Source organism: Protomyctophum parallelum, assembly GCF_964188405.1.
Source record: "Protomyctophum parallelum genome assembly, chromosome: 19".
NCBI lineage: Eukaryota > Metazoa > Chordata > Actinopteri > Myctophiformes > Myctophidae > Protomyctophum > Protomyctophum parallelum.
In genome coordinates, this window is record NC_139717.1 from 23,598,717 (window position 1) to 23,620,067 (window position 21,351).

The 21,351-nt window shown below is 43.9% G+C and overlaps 1 protein-coding gene across 2 annotated transcripts in view; it reads left to right on the forward strand.

Moving 5' to 3' along the window:
- Nucleotides 1-1,519: 1,519 nt before the first annotated feature.
- The window catches only part of ptchd4 (patched domain containing 4), a gene marked incomplete at its 3' end in the record, with an annotated part of 49,003 nt that continues 29,171 nt past the window's right edge, over nt 1,520-21,351 (forward strand). Inside the window, exons 1-3 of one of the 2 annotated variants that reach the window (XM_083789784.1) lie at nt 1,520-2,111; nt 11,884-12,105; nt 12,657-12,930. In XM_083789784.1, coding sequence (XP_083645910.1) covers nt 1,563-2,111; nt 11,884-12,105; nt 12,657-12,930 — 1,045 coding nt within the window. In that variant the 5' untranslated portion in view covers nt 1,520-1,562. The remainder of the gene's footprint in view (nt 2,112-11,883; nt 12,106-12,656; nt 12,931-21,351) is intronic. The other variant, XM_083789785.1, reaches the window with a different exon arrangement.

A 21,351-nucleotide genomic window follows, 5' to 3' on the forward strand; every position in this document is an offset into this window, starting at 1 on the left:
TGTTGCCACAAATTTACGTCATATTTGACGGACATTTGACCTAATTTCTCCTTTAATTGTCAATGGCAAATATTGAGACGTGTGTATACCAAAAGCTGTATGGGGCCCCTCAAAAATCACACCCGTGTGAAGTGAGGGCTGATCTTATCTTATCATCATGCATCATCTCATCTTCCTCTTCAATGTTTGTGTCACGCAATGTTTGTTTTTTACACGAACACTCAAAATTGTCCATTCATTGTCAATGAGATTTAATGTTTGTGTTAGGACAAAGTTTGTGTTAGCACATACGGTAGCCTACACTAAAAGCTGGACATATATGAGGGGATATATCGCCCCTCAAAACTTCTCTATAGAAGACCTTGTATCATCACTGTACTTTCCTGTGCTAGCCGGCCCATATGGCCATGCCGCTTTTGTGTTTGTGTACCAAATTTGAGATGATTTGATTGGCTGAGCACGGTGTGATGCATGTCAATCGATGATCAACATATTATGACAATAAGAGCGCCCCTCACTTCACACGGGTGTGATTTTTTGCAAACAGCTAATAAGTAATCGAATCAATTAATCAGTCTATATATATAGCCTATATATTGTTAGACATCTCATCCTGCCCCGTGGTATTCTATTTTAACCTCGGATAAGCCCCTATAGCCTGATGATGGATAATGGCACTGTATATTCCCCCAATCAGAAGGCAAACCGAATCATTTCAGGAAGTGCACCACTTTATTTTAGCCGACCACCTGCGTGAATATTCCACACAACTCTCGTGAGGAGGCTGTTTTGCCCTGGGGCTGTTCCTAAAAATAACCAGGTATATCCTAATACCCCCCCCCCCCCCCCCCATTCAACCCGCCACATGGTTACAGTTAAGTACATCAGGCGCCACCCGGCCGTGTGTGAGAGAGAGCATCGGAGGCGAACCGAGGCAGACTGAGTTGAGGCACACATGCACACACTCACACGGCCGCGGCTCAGAGCTGCTATTGCAGCAGGTGCAGCGGAGGAGGGTGCAGGCTCCCACCGTACGTAACGGACGGTGCCGGCGGTTATTTCTATTCCACGGAGGAATGATGGCTTGAGAACAGACGGAAAAACGGATCGCGTCGATCGACCTGATGCGCAATCAATGGCTGAATGTCTGTCTCCGTATTGTCTGCCTGTCTGTCTTCCTACGAATTGCTGCAGTGCTGTTTTTTCCAGGTGTTGTGGTGGTGGTGGTGGTGAGTGAGCGCGTGTGTGTGTGTGTGTGTGTGTGTGTGTGTGTGTGTGTGTGTGTTTGTGTGTGAGTGAGTGAGTGTGTGTGCGTGTGTGTGTGTGTGTGTGTGTGTGTGTGTGTGTGTGTGTGTGAGTGTGTGTGTGTGTGTGTGTGTGTGGTGCGATGCGCGCGCGCGTGCGTGCGTGTGTGTATGGTGCCGCTTGTGGTGTGTTTGAGGCTGGTGGTGTAATTTTTCGTATACGGATTGACTAAAACTGAAGACACGGGAGGATAGTCTGATGTCACACGTGCTTCATCGGAGGAGACGGGGCATCTGCAAGCTGGATTTTTGTGGAGGATGCTGCGGCAAGTGATACACAGAGGGCTCAAGGCTTCGTTCTACTGGCTCGGCTTATTCGTTAGCAGGCATCCCGTTTTCTTCCTCACCGTCCCCGCGGTGCTCACCATCATCTTCGGATCTACCGTGCTGAGCCGCTTCAAACCGGAGACGGACCTCGAGCTGCTCGTCGCGCCGACCCACAGCCTCGCGAAGATCGAGCGCAGTCTCGCCAACAGCCTGTTCCCCATCGACCAGTCCAAGCACAAGCTCTACTCGGATCTGCACACCCCCGGCCGGTATGGCAGGCTGATCCTGCTGGCCAGGTCCGGCGGGAACATCCTGGAGCTGGCCGACCAGGTCCTGCAGGTCCACAAGCAGGTGCTGGATCTGCGCGTCAATTACAAGGGGTTCAATTACACGTTCGCGCACCTCTGCGTGCTGAGCTACAGGGACAAGCGATGCCTCCTGGACGACATCGTCACCATATTCGAAGACATAAGATTGGCTGTGCTCGCCAACAGCACTTTTCATAAGGTGCCCGTGAGCTATCCAAACACAACATTAAAGGTAAGATTTTGAAAATGTTTTTATTTTTTTAATTGACGTTTTGTAAAGCCCGGCCACTGCACTGACAGCATCTCCAAATACTGTCTCTTTGTGCTGTTGTGAGAACAATCTCAGATGTCAGTGTATAGACCTGTAGCTGCACAGTCAGTCCCAGCGAATCTGAGCGAAATTGCCCTGATAAACGCGTGACAGTCAGTCGGTGCAGCGTTCATTCAGCATTGTCTGGGCTCTATAGCGCTATAGTCCGGCGGCTCCGGCCGCTTGGAGGCTGCCATCATTTCTGAATGAATGACTTGTATTCGCTCAGCCTTAGTGCAGATTGCTACATATAGGCTATATCAGATGGCGAGGGGGAAACCCTCTCGATTTCACAGACAAGTCTGCTTTAGCAGTTTTGGGTCTTGCTACTATAGTTGGTTCAGGACAGGTTATTATTACTCGACTATATAGCTCTATACTATGCAACCCTTTGCCAGCACTGCCCAGTGCCCACCGTTCTCCCATTGTGCGTGCGTGCGTGTATCAGGGAGAGAGAGAGAGATAGAGAGAGGGAAGGGAGAGAGAGAGGGACTTCCCCCCCCCCCCCCCCCCCACTAGGAGATGGAGAGAGGGGGACACTGCATGGGAGGGGGTCCCATGCAGTGTCCCCCTCTCTCCATCTCCTAGCTGCACATAGTAGGCGATAGAACGACATAGCCAGCGAATAAGACTGTCTGTACTCTGTGGAGACCGACCTGCATCCATCCTGGCAGAATCTTATCTCCCTCCCTCCCCGTATACCGAATCATAGCCCCAGTGTGAGTAATATGACTGCAGCAGCCATATCAATCAGTCAACCAATCGCTGCTTCACACACACACAACCTTCTTAGAGTAAATGCAATCTAATAACAGCAAGTGTTTGCAATGAATGAAACATGTCAAAATGTTGCATAATATACAGTACAGTATAGGCTATACACTGAGGCTCTGGGCCTACAGTACACATGCATCTCTCTTCTCTCTTCATGCATTTGAGAACATGTTGACATTCTGTAGCATGTAAACTAAATTCACTATGATTTGTATTAGCCATAGTATAGTCCATACTGAGATGTACTACCCTAAATGTCTTTGTAGCCTACAAGTACATTTGCACCCATTTTCATAGTTGTCTTTAAAATGGGTGAGAGGATGAGTAGGCTATATTTGTTTGTTGTTAATAAATTATGATGATTGCATTGTGTTAGGGGAGGTGGAAAAGTATTGATACTGCAAATCACTGACAGCATGGGAAATCGTACTGCATAACTGCAACGCACACGCACGCACGCACACACACACGACAACCAGGCCACACAACACTTCAATTGTGGTGCATGTGTCACATACTACTCAATCTCGTTATGCAATAACCACACACACAGTGCAAAGTATTTAGTCTGTTAATTTCTGTTACTGGACAGTACGTACAGTAACAGAAATTAACAGACTAAATACTTTGCACTTTTATGTTTGACTTACCAATTCACTATGACGACACACACACACACACACACACACACACACACACACACACACACACACACACACACACACACACACACACACACACACACACACACACACACACACACACACACACACACACACACACACAACTTAGAATGAAATTATTATAACCCTCAATTAGAGCTCCCAGAACAGTATGAGGTAGCAAACACCACACAGTAAAATCAGGAGTCAGTGTTAATCCATTTTGGGCAGGAACCCATTTTGGAGTTTGAAGCATTATGTTATGCTTTAGCTGTTGTAAATAGCAGATCTACAAGCTCAGTGCCGCGCTATGAACTGAGCTATGAACTTTGCACCACATGAAAATGTGGCGCAAATCTTTGAATATATATTCTTTCAGAGCGAACGTTTTTAACTCAAATCTTTGCTGGAACAACATATTTTCAGATGGGGGTCGGCGGCCAATTTCATATAATCTTGGGGGTCCTTGACATGAAATAGTTTGAGAATGACTGACGTAGAAATTTTTCAGAAAACGGTCATGATTTAGAAGGCATTTGTAGAATCTGGTCAGTCCAAAATGGATTAATTTAACAATGACAGTCAGTGTTAATTTAACAATGGACCAATGTACAAATGGACCCTTCAACGCTCACATTTTAGGGCACACAGGCTAAGATACGCAAAAAGGAGTATGGGTTCCACATTCTTTTGCTGAGTCTTTTATATCCTGTAGCTGTAAATCATGTGGCATCCCTATTTTTGGGCATGATTATCATTATTGGAGAACATTTGTTTGTTAAATGAAACTAGAGCTATAGAGCTATTTTTGCTAATCCGAATTCACAAGGGCTTTACGCTAAATGATATTCACTGGAAATAGACATGCTCATTATGCATCACGTTGCAATGAGTTGTGAGCTTGTACATCTTCTATTTTCGCTGAATGTTCAACCCCAGAATAGAGAATAGTGGTTAAATATCGCGTGTTACTGCCTATAACGAGGACTGTACGAATACAAATCATAATCGGTATACTGTATGTATTTATGTATTTTATAAACACTTACACAAAACACTTACACAACAATGAAACAAAGTTGCACAGAAGTACACCGCAGTCCACCCCAGCCCCGATGCCAGACTTCGAGTCCTCCAAGTGTACAGTATATTTCTCCAAAGACGTAGCCCGTTCAGAGCTCACTCAGAGCCGGAAACAATATCAGAGTCCCGATATACGTGCATGTGATAATAATATCCCCCATTTTAAGTCATAATCGTCTGTCCTATTAACCCATGTTAGGCAGGAACCCCTTTTGGTGTTTTAAACATTGTTATAATTTAGCTATTGAAAAATAGCAGATCTACAAGCTATGAACTTGTACGTCTGCTATTTTTGAAAGATCGTGAAAATGTGCCTCAAATTTGGAATATATATTTTTCAGAACAAACGTTTTTAACTCAAATCTCAACTCAAAACATATTTTCAGATCGGAGGCCAATTACAGATCATTTTTGGGGTCCTTGACATGAAATATTGAGTGATATAGGCCTAGAAACATAGGTATTTCAGAAAACTGTCAGGATTTAGAAGAAATTTTTTTCAGGCCTAAATGGGTTAAGCAGCCTGTTTGACAGTCGCTCGTAAGCGGCCAATTGTCCCATGGAGGCATCCCAGAGGGACGGTGCAGGTGCAGATGGAGCCTTCCAGTCCTTGACCAACAGCCTCCTATACCTGACATAATGGCCGTTTGTATCCATTTAGCTAAAGGAGGAGCAAGCATTCCTCAATGTGGCAGAATCCCCCAGGAATGAAAAGACTGGGTCAGAAAGGAATGTGTATAAAAAGGCCCTGTTATTCTCTCCAGTCTTTCATGTATAGCAGTCCAATAGTCCTGGATTTTTGGTACAACCCCAAAGCATGTGTAAAAGTGTACCGTCTGTCATTTTTTCATCCAATTTAGAGGGGAAGATTATGCCCAAATAAAATGCCCTTTTTAGGCCATTCATTTTAGGACCGCCTGAAACAACGATTCAGGATAATATGAAGTGACAAGTGAGTGGTAGGGCCTCAGAGTTTGACCAATATTTATCTTATAGCCTGATATGGATGAGATGCTATCAATAGTTCTAGATAAGGTATACTGTATGTATGAATTGGACTATGGCATAAATAGGTAGAGAACTGAATAAGGACATTCAAGTGCAAAACAGCCTCACAAATCATTTGGAAGTACAAAATGCAAAAGTACAAATACATGGATCCATTAAGGTTACATTCGTACACTTGCGCCACCCGATGCGAACTTGTGTCTATATTAACATCTATGCATTGACTGCATTTAAAATATATTTTTAATTTTTAATATTTTTTGAATTCACACCTCAAGGGTTAAATGAACACAGCATAGTGTACTGTAGTAGCCTTCTGTGAGAGAATCTAAGATAACATAATTAAAGATGATTATGTCATGATTATCTTGGAGACATCTAATCTGACCTTTCCACTTACTGTACCAAATGTAATACACATGCAAGATATAAAAGTAGTCTATACATTTGATATAGAAATGGATATAAAGTATTACAAAATCATATTATCAGTGTTGAATTGAATTGAATTGAATTGAAGAAGACCTCCTAGGTCGAAACGTTGGATAATAATAAATATACAGCATCGTGGCTACGTGCGCGGCCTTTTTCTCATTTTTACTTATTTACTGCCTTAGGCCAGCACCTCACCAACACTGGTGTGCGCTCTTTCCTGTTTTGTGTACATCTGGGAAGCAAACATACCGGAATGAGTCAAGCGGCGCCTAACTCCTTTATGTTTGTTCCAACATATTCCAACATCTTTTGGTATGACTGGGTCATACCAAAGACTTGTAAAATGTCATACCAAAGACTTGTAAAATGTCATACCAAAGACTTGTAAAAATGGGACCCAATGCCTCCCTGCTTGGCTCTCAGCATCAATGGGTTGGATTGGGGATCAAATCAACTAATGATTCCCGAGCACGCTGCGGCTCACCGCTCCAAGAGATGGGTCAAATGCAGAGAACAGATTTCACTGTGGTAACGTCTGTGACTAATTGTACGACTTTGACTTTACTGTTCTTATTACATAATGTGTGTAAACTGCAAAGCACGGTGTGTTGATACTGTACAAGCATTCAGCCGGAGGCGTTTGCACACATACCTACAGTACATACAGTTCAATGCACATGTATGTATCCTCATGGTGCCACATGAGTCAGAGAGTCTGCAGGCTTGTGAACAGAAGATCAGAAGATCTTTTTGACTTAAGACAATCTGGTCTTGGAGACTGGAGAGCCAATGATAAACACCCTCTGACTCCCTCAACAGTTAGAAGCGTAGTAGAGCCCTTAGCCAGGCCAGTAACTCCAGAAGTCTTAAGTGGAGCTGCATGGTTGTACAAAGTATAGATTCCAAGCATGGAAGTGTCCAGTCAGTCTCTAAACTCAGGCTGAACAACACATAAACATCACTCCTCGCTTCAAGACACACCGTTTGCTACAGATTCTGTCCAAAACACAGACACATTGGTACACATTACACATTATCGCTGGAGTCGTGACCGAGATGTATCAGTCAGATTATTCAGGTTCCATTGCGTTTAGCAAAAGAAATGCAGGCTTTACACCCAGAGGGGATGACGAGGGCTGGATAGCCGAAATGTTTGTCCTTTCTTGTAAAGACATGGAGACATAAAATAAACTAACATACTATATTTTGTTTTGCTCCCAATTCGATTCCGATCATTTGATTTTGAGTATCTGCCGGATACAGATTTTTCCTGATTTATGCCATAACAATAGCTATCACAATTGTACAATATCCAAAATCACAGACAATATCCAGTCTAATCATGATATGGATATAATATTGAATTTGATACTAGGGATGTCCAGATCACTTTTTTGTGCTCCGATCCGATTCCAATCATTTGAAAATGACGTGATCAGCCCTGATTTCCGATCACGTGATTGGATCGGGACAAACTTAGACATAACTAGAAAAAGTGCCCTTCCGGGCACAGGTCTCCACCAGGTTATCCACAGATCCGTGCAGTTAGAGGTAAAAACACTTTTCGGCCAGTTATAGCGCCACCTTGAGGCTGAGTTGAAATTGTTCATGTGGCATTTCGTCCTCGGCCTAGTGGGAATGTGGGTGCACAATTTCACGGAAATCACGCGATGTGTTCATGATTTGCAGCATTTTGTTTGAAACTGAGCACTCCTGTGAACTTTGGAAGCCAATCTTAACCAATCAGGATGGAGTCTGATAAATCTGAAAGACCCGTTTCGTTGAATGGCTCTAGAGAGACTGTGTACCAATTTGCGTGATGTTTGGACAGAATCTGTAGGTGTACTGTGCAAAAACGTGTTTTGCACAAAGCGGCCTCCTGGTGGCGCTATAACAGGCCGTTCTGGAAAGTTTGGGGCAGAGGTTCATGGTTGGCATCCAGGGAGTGTGTGTGCAAAATATGGCATTGAAAAACTTGTTTTGCACAAAGCGGCCTCCTGGTGGTGCTATAACAGGCCGTTCTGGAAAGTTTGGGGCAGAGGTTCATGGTTGGCATCCAGGGAGTGTGTGTGCAAAATATGGCATCGACCGGGTTAACGGTGGCCGAGATTAGCTGTTCACGGACACACACACGGACACACACACGGACGGACGGAGTGCAAAACATACTCTCCCCACATGCCTTCGGCCTGGTGGAGACAATTATATTGCACAACAGTATTGCGGCGTTGTGGATGCAATTGTTGTGAGCTTGAAGGTCTTCTTTTCTCACTCGTCCTTATGCGACGGAGCATGAGGCTGAGGGTCTGTGCGAGCAAGCAAGCTCTGGTGCCGTGATCATATAGGGAGCGCTCCCTCCCTCCATTCTAATGACAGCGACTGGAGGTGGGGTTTGGAGGATCGTTTACACACAACAGAAACCAAGGATTATATGTATATAATAAGATATATAAGAGCGAGAGATCACTGTAAACAACCTAACCATTCTTCCTCCACACGGGGAGCAAAAAACAGCATCTGAAAGTTTGATGGGATGCATTTTTAGACATATAATGAATGTAATGCAACAGGATTAAATTGACCCTAGGGTCTTGTGAGTGGAAGAGAGGTGAGTTTGAGTTATCACGGGAGGAGAGGTTGGCATTATGCAAAGAAGAGCGTAGAGTTACTACAGAAGGTTATGCACTAGACAGGGATGCATACTGTGATAGAATAATAGGAGATTATGGCATGACATTTTTCTCCCACTGTGAGACAGAGAGGTGAGCTTAATGTGCTGTACATAACGGCACACCATGCAGCATGAGTAGGGAAAGCAGCACAACATAAGGATCTCATCTCCTCCTGGGCGTTTGTCATCACTGTTGACCGTTTTTACGGGTCATAGAAAATGAATTGACTTTTGGCGAAGGGTTGCTCAGGCTGCTTGAGCTGTGAATGTACAATTAGAGTACACTATCCCCAAAGCAATGTCATGGTCAGCATGAATTTATATTAGGAGATTAGGCCATTCTATCTGTATTAGATTAATTACATGAATACTGGTACTATCGCATTTTACGGCGTTACGGTTCTCATTCATTCATGCGAGGTTATTAAAGATAGATTTCCTAGATTGAATGAAGTTCTCGGATAGTTTTGCTTGTATGTATGTATCAAGGGGATGTCAGCCCAAGGTCATTGTACGTTTCATGTGACATCCACCATTCACTTTAATAAATCATAAAACCATGAAGTAGAGTGGGTTGTTGGTGAGCTACAGTACAAGAGACAGTGGTGGATGCCCACAAACAGGTCTGTGACAGTTTAAATGAGAGCATGGAGCAGGCAGAGGGACTTCTTGATAACATAATATAGATAGATTTAACCCATTTTGACCTGAGATCAGATTATATAAATGTTTTCTACATCCTGACAGTTTTATAAAAAAGCTATGTTTCTATGTCAGTTGTTCTTTGATTTAAAAAAAAATAGCAGACCTACAAGCTCGTAGAGCGCCACTTGGTGGCACGCTATGAGCTTGTAGATCTGCTATTTTTCAATAGCTAAAGCATAGCATAATGCCAACACCAAAAGGGGTTCCCGCCCAGAATGGGTTTTAAGGTAAGCAAGGAAGTAAAAAGTAGTGGAGCCTCTGCTTCCACCTGGATGCACGTCCACGTGTGCCAGCCAGGAGCTAGGCTCGACTGACAGGCAGGTAACGTGCTGTCGACTACGCTCAACAAATGCTGTCTGTGCCGCCAGGGAGACAGAACCCGTGTTCGGGTTCTGTCTCCCTGGCGGCACAGACAGTGCCGCTGCCACCAACGTAGCCTCGGCCCGGGAGGCGAACCCGGGACCTCGTATCAAACAATTAAGGCACGTAGGTTACCAGTCCGCTAACGCTTCGTCATTTTCATGCAAGGCCTGCTCCTGAAATAGTATCTATTTTGGTTATGACTTTGAGTTCCAACAAAAAGTCACGCATTATCGTAAAATATACCACCTCAGTCACATTCACATTCATTGGCCGTGAGGGGTCGAGTTATTTTTGTTCTTTTTTTGTTCTTTTTTATTAAGCTTAAGCAGATACAGGCTATGAGAAAAATACATTTGAAGAGCCTATCAATGATGTGCAGCTACTCAGTCAGGTGTACAGTCCTTGAGCTTTGTGGGATTACAGTCACATACTGAGGAGGTGTTTGTCTAGACTCTTCTTTAAGGCGTGAACACTGCTAGGTGTAATGTCTCCAACAACCACAGGGGGAAGGCTGTTCCGTGTCCTTATAGCAGAGTGGAGAATGCTCCTATCAAGGCATTTGGTGTTTGACTTTGGGGGTTTCCAGGGCGTGGCGTGGTAGTACTCTCCGGGTGATTCGACCTGAGGTGTGAGCTCGAGGTAGTAGTGCTTAGGTCCACTGGACAGTGGAGCTTTCACATGCTTGAATGGGTTATACAGTGTAATACGTGTTGGTGAAGAGAGTTGGTCACGTTGATCTAAGTAGTAATCCCAAAATAATCCACAACATACTTGAAAGGGTGATCACCCCATAATATATATAATATCGCAGGTTTTATTCCGATGCCTTCCATTCACTGGAAGTGCATCAGGATAAGAGCACATCAGACGGCCTTTATTAAATGGGGAGAGGGCAGTCCACTTGCCTTTGTGTTTTTTCTTCATTGATTTTGGCCACAGGGAGAGGCGTATGGGGGAACAAGACTCAATCCCTGGCCAACAGAGATGTTCCTAGGTCTGCTAGTGTCCCTATACTGCCTGGTCTAAGAATACTTGCCTATCTCCTGCCATAATCTATCTTTTCGGGAGACAGCTAGCCTGTCATTTCTCCCCTCTTCACATATCACTCAACTTTACTGAAAATGGATCTCCCACTGTCCACACAGTATTATGTATCAAGCGAACGCATCATGCACAACACCACTAGGAACACTTTACGCGGACATGCACGTACGCACGCACGCACACACACAGTGGCTACAGAATGTTATTTAAGGTGAAGCTACGCAGTAACAACAGCGCAAGCTATCAGTGGCCTTATCATTGTCTCCAACTCTCCACACACATTACGTTGAGCCTGTATTTGGCCACTAAAAACGCCAATATGTTCAATTTACAATGCAGTGCTGTATCTTGTAATCACAGGAATTCATGTAAAGTGGTCGACAGACTGTAGTAGAAGATCAATTTGAAATTTGTGTAATTACACGAGCAAAACATGAGTCCAAACATTTTCAGTTACCCTAAGCAATTACTGTGCGATTATACTAAACAAACAGTCACAAATGGTTTGTGAGAAGAGAAATTCCAACCACAGCGTTGCCTTGTTAGAGATTGAGACATTTTACTCAAAGTTCAAAATATGAAAATATTGCAGTAGTGCTGGTATGCTGTGTTGCACACAGGCCTATAGTACTGTGTATACACTATATACAGTGCAACCATGGCAACATCTTAAGCGTTTACTATAAGCTCACAAAAAAGAGCCAATATTAAAATTGTCTTCTGGGGAATTATCTATCCTTTATCTCAAAGGTTCCTGTCACTGTTAAATTTAGATTGTAGTTTCACCCATTTAACCACTGCTGCTGAAAGGCTATGTTCAGTGTTTTATGAGCGATGTATAATTTGCTAGCTGTTAACTAGATTGAAGAGGTGCTAATTTTCTAGAGTCCCTGTTTTGTCCAACAGGGCATAAAATAAAATAACAGTCTCCTCTCTTTCCTCCACACAGGACGGCCGCGTGTCGTTCATTGGACACCAGCTGGGAGGCGTGTCCTTCTCGGCCAACAGCCGCGACCAGCATGTGAAGTTTGCGCGCGCCATCCAGATCACCTACTACCTCCGCAACCACAGTCCAGTGGTGCAGGACGTCATCGCCGAGCGCTGGGAGAATGCCTTCTGCGCGCTGGCCAGCCGACTGTCCCGGCCTGCAACGGGCAGGGACACCACGCAGGTATAGGCACGGGGACCATGTGATTAACGATTATTATCATCATGATAATCAAAGTATGGTTAAAATCCTTTTGTTAAACCACTTGAATCAGACGTTTGCCCAAAAACAGCCAATCTAGATCTGCCATTTTTAGACAAATCGATTTGTGTATAGTGAAATAATAGGGTACCAAATGCACACTTTATTTTTATATTATTTATATTCATAGTGCAAACATGACAAACATGATGAACATTCAGTTTACAATGCACATTTTATATTATTTATATTCATAGTGCAAACATGACAAACATTACAGTGCACATTTTATCGAGTATAGAGGGTTTATAAGTGGCACTGAATTTGCAGCTCAACAAAACGTAACACACATCCTAGTGCATGAGGACAATTTCACGATAGATCTCTGCGATACGCTTGTTGTGAGCGTTGTTTTTTTTTTTTTTAATCACGACAAAACGATAATAATGTTTTATCGTAACCATCCCTTTTAGGGGACCCCGCAGGGGCCTGCCGGCGGCGCCCACGTCGCCCCCGCGGTGGTGGTGGACCAGCTCCACGTCCAGTCTCTCACGTCCTTCAGCCTGTGGCGTGACTTCCACCAGACGGGCGTGCTGGCCAAAGGGGAGGTGCTGGTCAGCCTGGTGCTGGTGCTCCTGGCGGCCACCATCTCCAGCTCCATGCGGGACTGCCTGAGGGGGAAGCCCTTCCTGGGCCTGCTGGGCGTGCTCACCATCTGCATCGCCAACGTGACGGCGGCCGGCATCTTCGTCATCTCCGACGGGAAGTTCAACTCCACGCTGCTGGGGGTGCCCTTCTTCGCCATGGGTGAGCGGGATGGGTTGGCGTAGGCCGGGGGAATGGGGGGCTGTGTGTGTGGTGTGTGTGGTGTGTGGTGTGTGGTGTGTGGTGTGTGTGTGTGTGTGTGGTGTGTGGTGTGTGGTGTGTGGTGTGTGGTGTGTGGTGTGTGTGTGTGTGTGTGTGTGTGTGTGTGTGGATGGGAAGGTATGTGCATGTTAGTGTATTTGATATTTGTCTGACTTTGGTGTGTGTGAGTGTACGTATGCGTTCATGCATATCTGTGCATACAGTACGTACAGTATTTGTGTGCGAGTGAGTGGTGTGCGCACGTGGATGACGGATCAATGGGAAGTACTGTATGTGTCTATGTGGGTTCTGCTGGGCCTTTGTGTGTGGTACTGTACTGTGTACAACTTCATGGGCATGCATCTTATCAGGAGCGGCCACTCGGAGAAGGTTGATATTGGGGAAAGGATTAGTAGAATTGCGGTGGGGTTTTTCTTCCATGTAGCAGCCGGGGACCGAGGGAATGAAGACAGCAGTGCGTGCGTGCGTGCGTGCGTACGTGTGTGTGTGTGTGTGTGTGTGTTACTGCCTTGCACTGCGAATCTTGAGCGATTTTTCTGTTATTTCGGCATTGTGCACACACTCAATTCTGAATGTATCAAAGCTTCCCTGGATTTTATTGAGATGCAGGTGATGTTATTACCAGTGGGACCGGGTGGATCCGATAATAGATGACATGCCAGCCACAATTTGGAAAACTGAAGGTTATCAGAAGAACCCCAAAGTAGAATCCCAAAACAGAGGAAAGGCTTGTAATGGAATAATTTATCAAGTCAAGAACAAAATGTATATTATAGGACAAAAACACCCGAAAACCGTTATCCGCAGCCAAGCTTCCCAGCGCAGGGATAAAAGGTAATAAACTAAAGTGCTGTTTCAATTCGGTTTGGTATTTGATTTAATTTTAGTTTTGCATATAAGACTTTTATATTTTATTTAAACTTGGCATTTTATTTAGCTCCACATGGCAATCACAGAGCTCTGCTATGGTTCAAGCAATCTTAAAGGGACAAAAAAAAAGATATATGTCAATGACGTTTAGAAGATTTAGAACACTTTCCTGGGGATCTTTATGTGTGTAATATGCGGTTTTAGATTATTTTAGATTTTAGCAGTGAGCCCAGTGTCTCTGATGTCATAGACACTGGGCTCACTTCCTTCCTGGACTACAATTTCCATAATGCTTTGGTGCACTGCTCCTCCTTGTGGATAGGGGGAGGGCTGTCTTACTGAGAAAAGGAAGTAATTGCAGTTACCCGTTTTGGTGATTGGTGTTCCTACTTACTACATCCATCTTGGATTTCTCTCCATTGTAAATGCACAACAGTGCCCCTAGCGGCTAGGGTTCTGTTGCGCATTTACAATGGTGAGAAATCCAAGATGGATGCCAGATTCCGAGACAGAGTATATGGACAGAGTGGATCAAAATACCTTTTTTATTGAAAACTGTTTGCCGAACACACACCGGACAAGTGGGGCAAACGAGAAAGCAGCTTAAATTTTGCCCGCTCCAAACATTTGGCAGTAGTGCCGGTTATTGTCAGAATCGAAAAAAACTCTACGAGAGTCTAAATGTTGGGCTAGATTTGATCCGCCAGGACATTAAATGGAGACTATCTGAAGAATTGGCTCGTCGCTGGGTTGTAGACGAGAGGTTAACCCGTCCTTCATGAACAGTTGACACGGCCTCATTTAGATCCATCATGGTCCATCATGGAGGCAGCACTGTTTAATGCAATGTATTTGTGTGTGTTATACGTTTTTTTTTTTTTTTAATTACTCATGACAAAGTTGTAAAAGTCAACAGTATGTACATCCATAATATAAGCAAGCATCACGCTAGCAGATTATTATATTTTCACAATCTGATACACAGATACACCGGCTACTTTCTGCTTGTTTATGTTATGGATATAGGCCTACATACTGTTGACATTTACAACTTTGTCAACAAAAATACTTATACATGCAATGTACAAGTATTAAATTGCATTAAACAGTGCTGACGGGTGGGTCTTTGCGCAACCGCTCTGGCATTGGAAAATGAACTTTGAGGTCCAGTGTTAGGCTGCCTCCAATCTGAGAACCCATCGGCAAATAAATAGCAGCGCCCTCTTTTTCCTTGAAATTCACAGTCCTGTTTCCCTCTCTGTTGGTCTGTCAGTCAGTTTATTCTGTCTTTAATTTCATTCTCTTGTCTCTGTAAAACTCTCTCTCAAAGGAAGTCAAGTTTAACTGATCAAGTCCATGATTTGTGATAAGCTGTAACCAGCTCTTGGTTTTCCTAGGTTGCATCATGTGTGAATTAGAATGAAGCAATAAGCCACAAGAGGTCTCAGGTTACCATGGATTTTACCATGGGTGAGAGGCGTGGTGAGACACGAGCCAATGGGTGAGAGACGTGGTGAGACACGAGCCAATGGGTGAGAGGCGTGGTGACTCTGGTGAGACACGAGCGCATATATGTTTGTAACGGTTACAAACATATAGCAATATTAACCTAATAAAACTATTACATTCACAAAAGTAGCTATGCTTTGCGCCACCAGAGCGAGCCACATCACTACCTTGTTTTGCTGGCAAGTAGGCTATGTGACGGGAGAATAGCGCTTGATGTCTTTACGGGGCTGCCTGGAGTCACACATTCACAGTCATGTATGAGCCGGGCGGTGCTTAGACGCCCGCATGGCATGGGCTTGTAAGGCAATCAAGTGCTCCCCTTCCCCAGTACAGCTACAGAGCTGCGGAATGAGCTGGGAATGATCCATTTTGGTGTTAGCATCATGTTATGCTTTAGCTATTGAAAAATAGCAGATCTACAAGCTCATAGCGCGCCACCGAGTGGCGCGCTACGAGCTTGTAGGTCTGCTATTTTTTTTAAATCGAAGCACGACTGACATTTTTTAGAATCTGATCTCAGGTCAGAATGGGTTAATCAGACCAGTGTGTGTCCAGTGGAAACCTCGTGTGAATCTGATCTCAGGTCAGAATGGGTTAGAGCCTTTTATTAGGTCCTAGTATACAGGATAACGACTAACGTTTCAACCGAGTCACAACCGTGTGAAGTGAGGGGTGCTCTTATCATCGTACATCATAATGATGTAAAATAGACAATATTTGCTCAGACACTATTACGTAAAATTCTCCATTCATTGTCACTGGGAATTTAATGTTTGTGTAGGACAACGTTTGTGCATACACTAAAAGCTGGATATAGGAGGGGCTAGCGCCCCTCAAAAACACATTAGATACAGCCGATGTAGACAGATGTAGAGATCTATGTAAAAAATGTTACATGTTGTGTGCCCTCTCAGCCAATCAGGACACACGGATATCCCTCAGTGATTTCATATTGTGACAGTGCAGGATATTTTCAGTCCTGAGAGGCAGAGCTGAAAATAACCATATCGCCTGCAATAAATTACTGGTAAAAGTCATCCTCTTGGACAACTGTACCAACTCGTTCTCATACACTGAGGAGTGCCATCCTCAATCTCTCTACCTCTCCCTCTCCCTCTCCCTCGTTAATTTCCTTCACCCTGTCAACTCTGTCTCTTTCCACCTTCCTCCTTCTCCATCTTTCTGTCTCCTAAGCATCGTCTTTATGTTCATCACCCTGCTCTCTCTCTCTCTCTCTCTCCCTCCCTTCCTCCCATGCCCTTGCATGCTTCCTCATCGGTAGTTCTTCTATTTACAGTCCAGCATATCTTATGCTTGCTTCCCGGTGTGCTGCTGAGGTCATCGGATCCCCAGGGGGAAACGTTAGATTTGCCAGTGCTGCAGGCTAGCCGACATATAACTAAGACTTAAGTAAAGTTCAGGTATGGGAGGCTAGAAGGAAAAGTTAAAAAAAACTTAACTGAAGGTCATTGCACACTTTCAGGTGTCTTGGTGACAGGTGCACAGGGGAATAGGATAGAGTCACACCATATACACAAAAATAGAGCGAGCACACTGTCTTGAAGTAGCAAAAATACAGTCCTCTGACACAATCTGGGATGTGTCAGGGTACTGGACACAAATCCAGTGTCTTTTCCAGCAATCCAGCGAGGTAAATGTCTAATCATCAACAACAAAAACCCTTTCACCTTTTGCTTTAACACAAAATGCTCTGCCACCGTCTTGTATAACACTGAAGTCAACACTGACTACTGTAGGTACGTTAAATTTAGCGTCCATCATCTGAGTAAGTGATTGATAACATGCTTAGTATTTCACTTTGACCTTTTTTTTTTTTTTTTTTTACTTGATGAACCTGGGCACTTACTGTATATGCAAATATTAATTAAATGGGTTTTATTTCTATAAAAACAAGGTGAAGGCAGTGGGTATAGGAAACGTTATATATTCAACATCCTTGTTGCAATGACATTTGGACAGTTCCAAAGTCTGGTGAATTATACACCCAAGACGACTCTGGAAGTCTGCATGAGAGTCCATTTGAAAGCTCCCTTTGCCGATTTGATGAATTGGGCAGCAACTCTGCAAGTGCAGTGAAAAGAAAGGATATTTGGATTCAGCCTAAGTGACATTTTAGCAGGAGGCCAGAAGGGTCACTCTGCCCCCTGGAAGTGTGGGACGGAGGATTAGAGGAGGCTGAGGAGAGGTTATTGAGTCAAAGGACTACGAATGGTTGAAGAATTAGAATGTTCGATAATATCTCTCTGGTCTAGAGGCCGTGTTGGAGGGGACGGGAGAAAGGGGGACGCAGGGTGCAAGGCAAGGTTATTTGTCTAGCACATTTCAACAAGGCAATTCCAAAGTGCTTTACACAAAACATTAGGAGCATTAAATACAGATAAAGAATATGAGAATAAAATTACAGTACGGCTCAGGAAATGAATAAAAAAGCTCAATGAAAGGCAGACAGAAAATTGTTCAGCTTTGATTTAAAATGACACAATTTTAACACAGGGAGTTTGTGGTGCATACAATTCATCACTGCTGCAAGGGAATATAAATCAAACTCAAGGAGAAAAAGACAGAATTCGAAAGGATTAAAGCTGGATCGAAAGAGAGAAGGAACGAGGTTCAATGAGACTGCGTTGTTTCCATGTTAACACCTGGAAATGACAATTGGCCTGACAATGGCAACCAGGTCTCTGAAACCAGAAAACACGTTAAGTGGAAGAAAAAGAGGGAGTGGGGGTGAAAGGACAACGGGAATGCAAAGATAAAAAGAGTACAAGGGAAATTGAAGAAGATATAAGACAACATTGAAGAAGGAAGAGACGGGACATGGTCAAAGCCATAGAGGACATGAGAGACGGAGAGAGAGAGAGAGAGAGAGAGAGAGAGAGAGAGAGAACAGAGGATGGGGGAGATGGGGAAAGACAGAGAGCAGACATGATTAAGTCCGTAACTCTCTGTGACAGGACCTCTAGAGACAACAGATGTTCAAACGCCATTGTGAGTGACTGACAGACACACCCTGCATCACTGTGTGAACCCCACACCCACCAGGGCAGAGGGATTGCAGGGCGATGCTTTAAAAATGGATGCCTGCCGATGCTGCAGGAGTTTCTTTGTAGCCACATGTGTATACTTCCTAGCCTATAAATCCAAGGAGATGCAGGATAGTTATCTCCACCAGACCGAAGGCAGGGTCTGTGCGTGTGTGTGTGTGTGTGTGTGTGTGTGTGTGTGTGTGGGAATATTGCAGACAACTGTTATTTGTGAATTTATAAGTCCCTCCACAGTGTCCACACTATGGGATGCATATCTGCGAGGCTATGGGGTGGAACTTGGCCATGGTGCGCAAGCTGTCCGTCTGGCATACAGTATGTGATCTATCACCACTAGTGAGAGCATGTGTAATCAGACACCACTGTTTTACGATCAGTCAGAGTGTCAGAGAGAGAGAGACTAGGGCGGCCACCTGCCCTGCATCCCACAAAGTTCATTAAAGGGATTGTGACATTAAAAAAAAGGTTTTGGAATTGTTCTTATATTTTTTTAGGTTTTATGACCTAAATTGCACCCAAAAAACTTGAACTTTTAACATTCAGTAGACTTTCTGTGGTCTGGGGTTTTCTGGCTCAAACAGGTGCTCTGATTTGCCGGCAGTAAGTGATGTAAGACCCTGCAAATCCCATATATGTCAATGGGATTTGCCAGCAGATGTCACTGTTTTCACTGTCTTGCCTGTTTTCATTGTAGCTCAAAAGGCTTCCAAACCCCAAAGAAAACTCCAGACCACAGAAAATCCACTGAATGTTCAAAGTTCAGGATTTTGGGGTGTAATTGAGGTCATAAAACGTAAAAGAAAAACGAAAAATAAAAATAAATAAAAATGAATGTCATAAAACCTTTAATGCTTCACACCAATTATCCTCTTTAACCCATTCTGACCGGGCACCCATTTTGGTGTCAGCATCATGTTATGCTTTATCTATTGAAAAATAGCAGATCTACAAGCTCATATCGCGCCACCGAGTGGCGCGATACGAGCTTGTAGGTCTGCTATTTTTGAAAGAAATCGAAGAACGACTGACATTTTTAGAATCTGATCTCAGGTCAGAATGGGTTCATCAGACCAGTGTGTGTCCGGCGGAAACCTCGTATGAATCTGATCTCAGGTCAGAATGGGTTAAAGAGAGACTACCGTGACATCCGTATAATAAATCAATGTGCAGGTGTGCATGGCGAGGTGGTGCTGAAGACCGTTTTCTATTGGTTCTAAACACAAACCAGTCGCCACCGTCTGTCCAACCAACTGTTTCCCCCGGCAGGCAGCTTCGTCGTGTCCTGATGGCACAACTCACACAGCCTTGGCTAAGCAACCAGGCCTTGGCGGAGATCTGCACTCTTGAGGAGTGCACTTTTCTAGTTAAATGACTGATTATTAGATTAGTTATTATAATATTAAATTGATTATTATAGCCACATATACTGTACTTCACACCCGTGTGAAGTGAGGGGCGCTCTTATCATCATACATCATCATACATCACCTTTCTGCTCAGTCAATCAAATCTATAGGGTGACCAGCCAATCATCAGCCAATGTTTGTGTTTACACAAACCTGGAAAGCTGGGCACCTTCAAAAACAATGTTCAAAGTGTTTTGTGTGTTACTGCATGCTGGGACCAGGGACTGACAGACCGAGGGTGTTTGCACGGAAACACACCACCTCAAACGTTCAGCAATAATGATCCTTTTCACTGAACGAACCTAACCTCAGGTTCATTTAGTGAGCGACTAAACGGGATCTCAGTCCTCCCTCAGACTGCAGTCACTGTCTGACGGTAGATAGGTCGTTCAACCCTCCTGTTTCTGTTCACTGTCTGCAGTCGCAGATACTATACTGAGGGGAGATACGGCAGGTTCGTTCGGTGAACAAGATCCCAGCCCGCCCATTCAGTGACTCCAGTCAGAGATATTATATGCCTGTGTCAGTCTGAGGGGGAAGGGCCCGCAGCCCGGCAGCTTCTTCACATGTAGAATCTAAAGAGGAAAACTTCCTGAGTCTGTCTGAACCGGAAAAAGCCTGCCCTCCTCCTGGAGTTCAGTCCAATTAGAAAAGGCAAAACGGCGTAGTCTCTCACTCCAGCATTTGCAACTGAATTGACTGAACAATTCTTTCTTTTCACGAAGTGGCCTTGTTAATTTCATTAACAAAAACTATAGAACCTTTCATTAACCTAAAACTAAAGTGACCAAATACGCACACACACACTTTTACAGGTAGATAAAATATGCTCAAAAGAACCATATCTTAGGTTATCCCATATTGGGCGGGAACCCCTTTTGGTGTTTTAAAATTTAGCTAAATGTTATAATTTAGCTATTGAAAAATAGCAGATCTACAAGCTCATAGCGCGCCACCGAGTGGCACGCTACGAGCTTGTAGGTCTGCTATTTATTTATTTTTATCGTGAAAATGTGGCACAAATCCTGACAGAAAACTGTCAGGATTTAGAAGACATTTTAGAATTTTCGACGTCAGGCATAAATGGGAATTATTGCACAAGGGGTGGTAATAAATTACCATCAACTGGGACTGCTAATGACCCCCTGGCTGCCAATTTGGCTCCAAGAAGAGTTTCACTTTACACAAGAAGAGTAGGCCTACATTTAAAGGAGGATTTGTGTTTTGAAATTTGAGATAATGAAGACCAGAGTTTGTACCATGTACACAAACTACAGTTTTTGTTGTAGATTTCAACCTTAATCTTTGGTGTTTGTTGTGGCCATGGGATGAAAAGGAATACTGCTGAGCTATATTTTTTACTGTTTATTGAGTGTTTTTAGGTCTTTTATCATGTATTTATGATCGTGTTTGTGACAAGTGACAAAGTTAATCTGAACTGAATCTGAGATGTGAAAAAAGTTGAACCCATTTAGGCCTGACGTTGAAATAAATAAAACATTCGCTCTGAA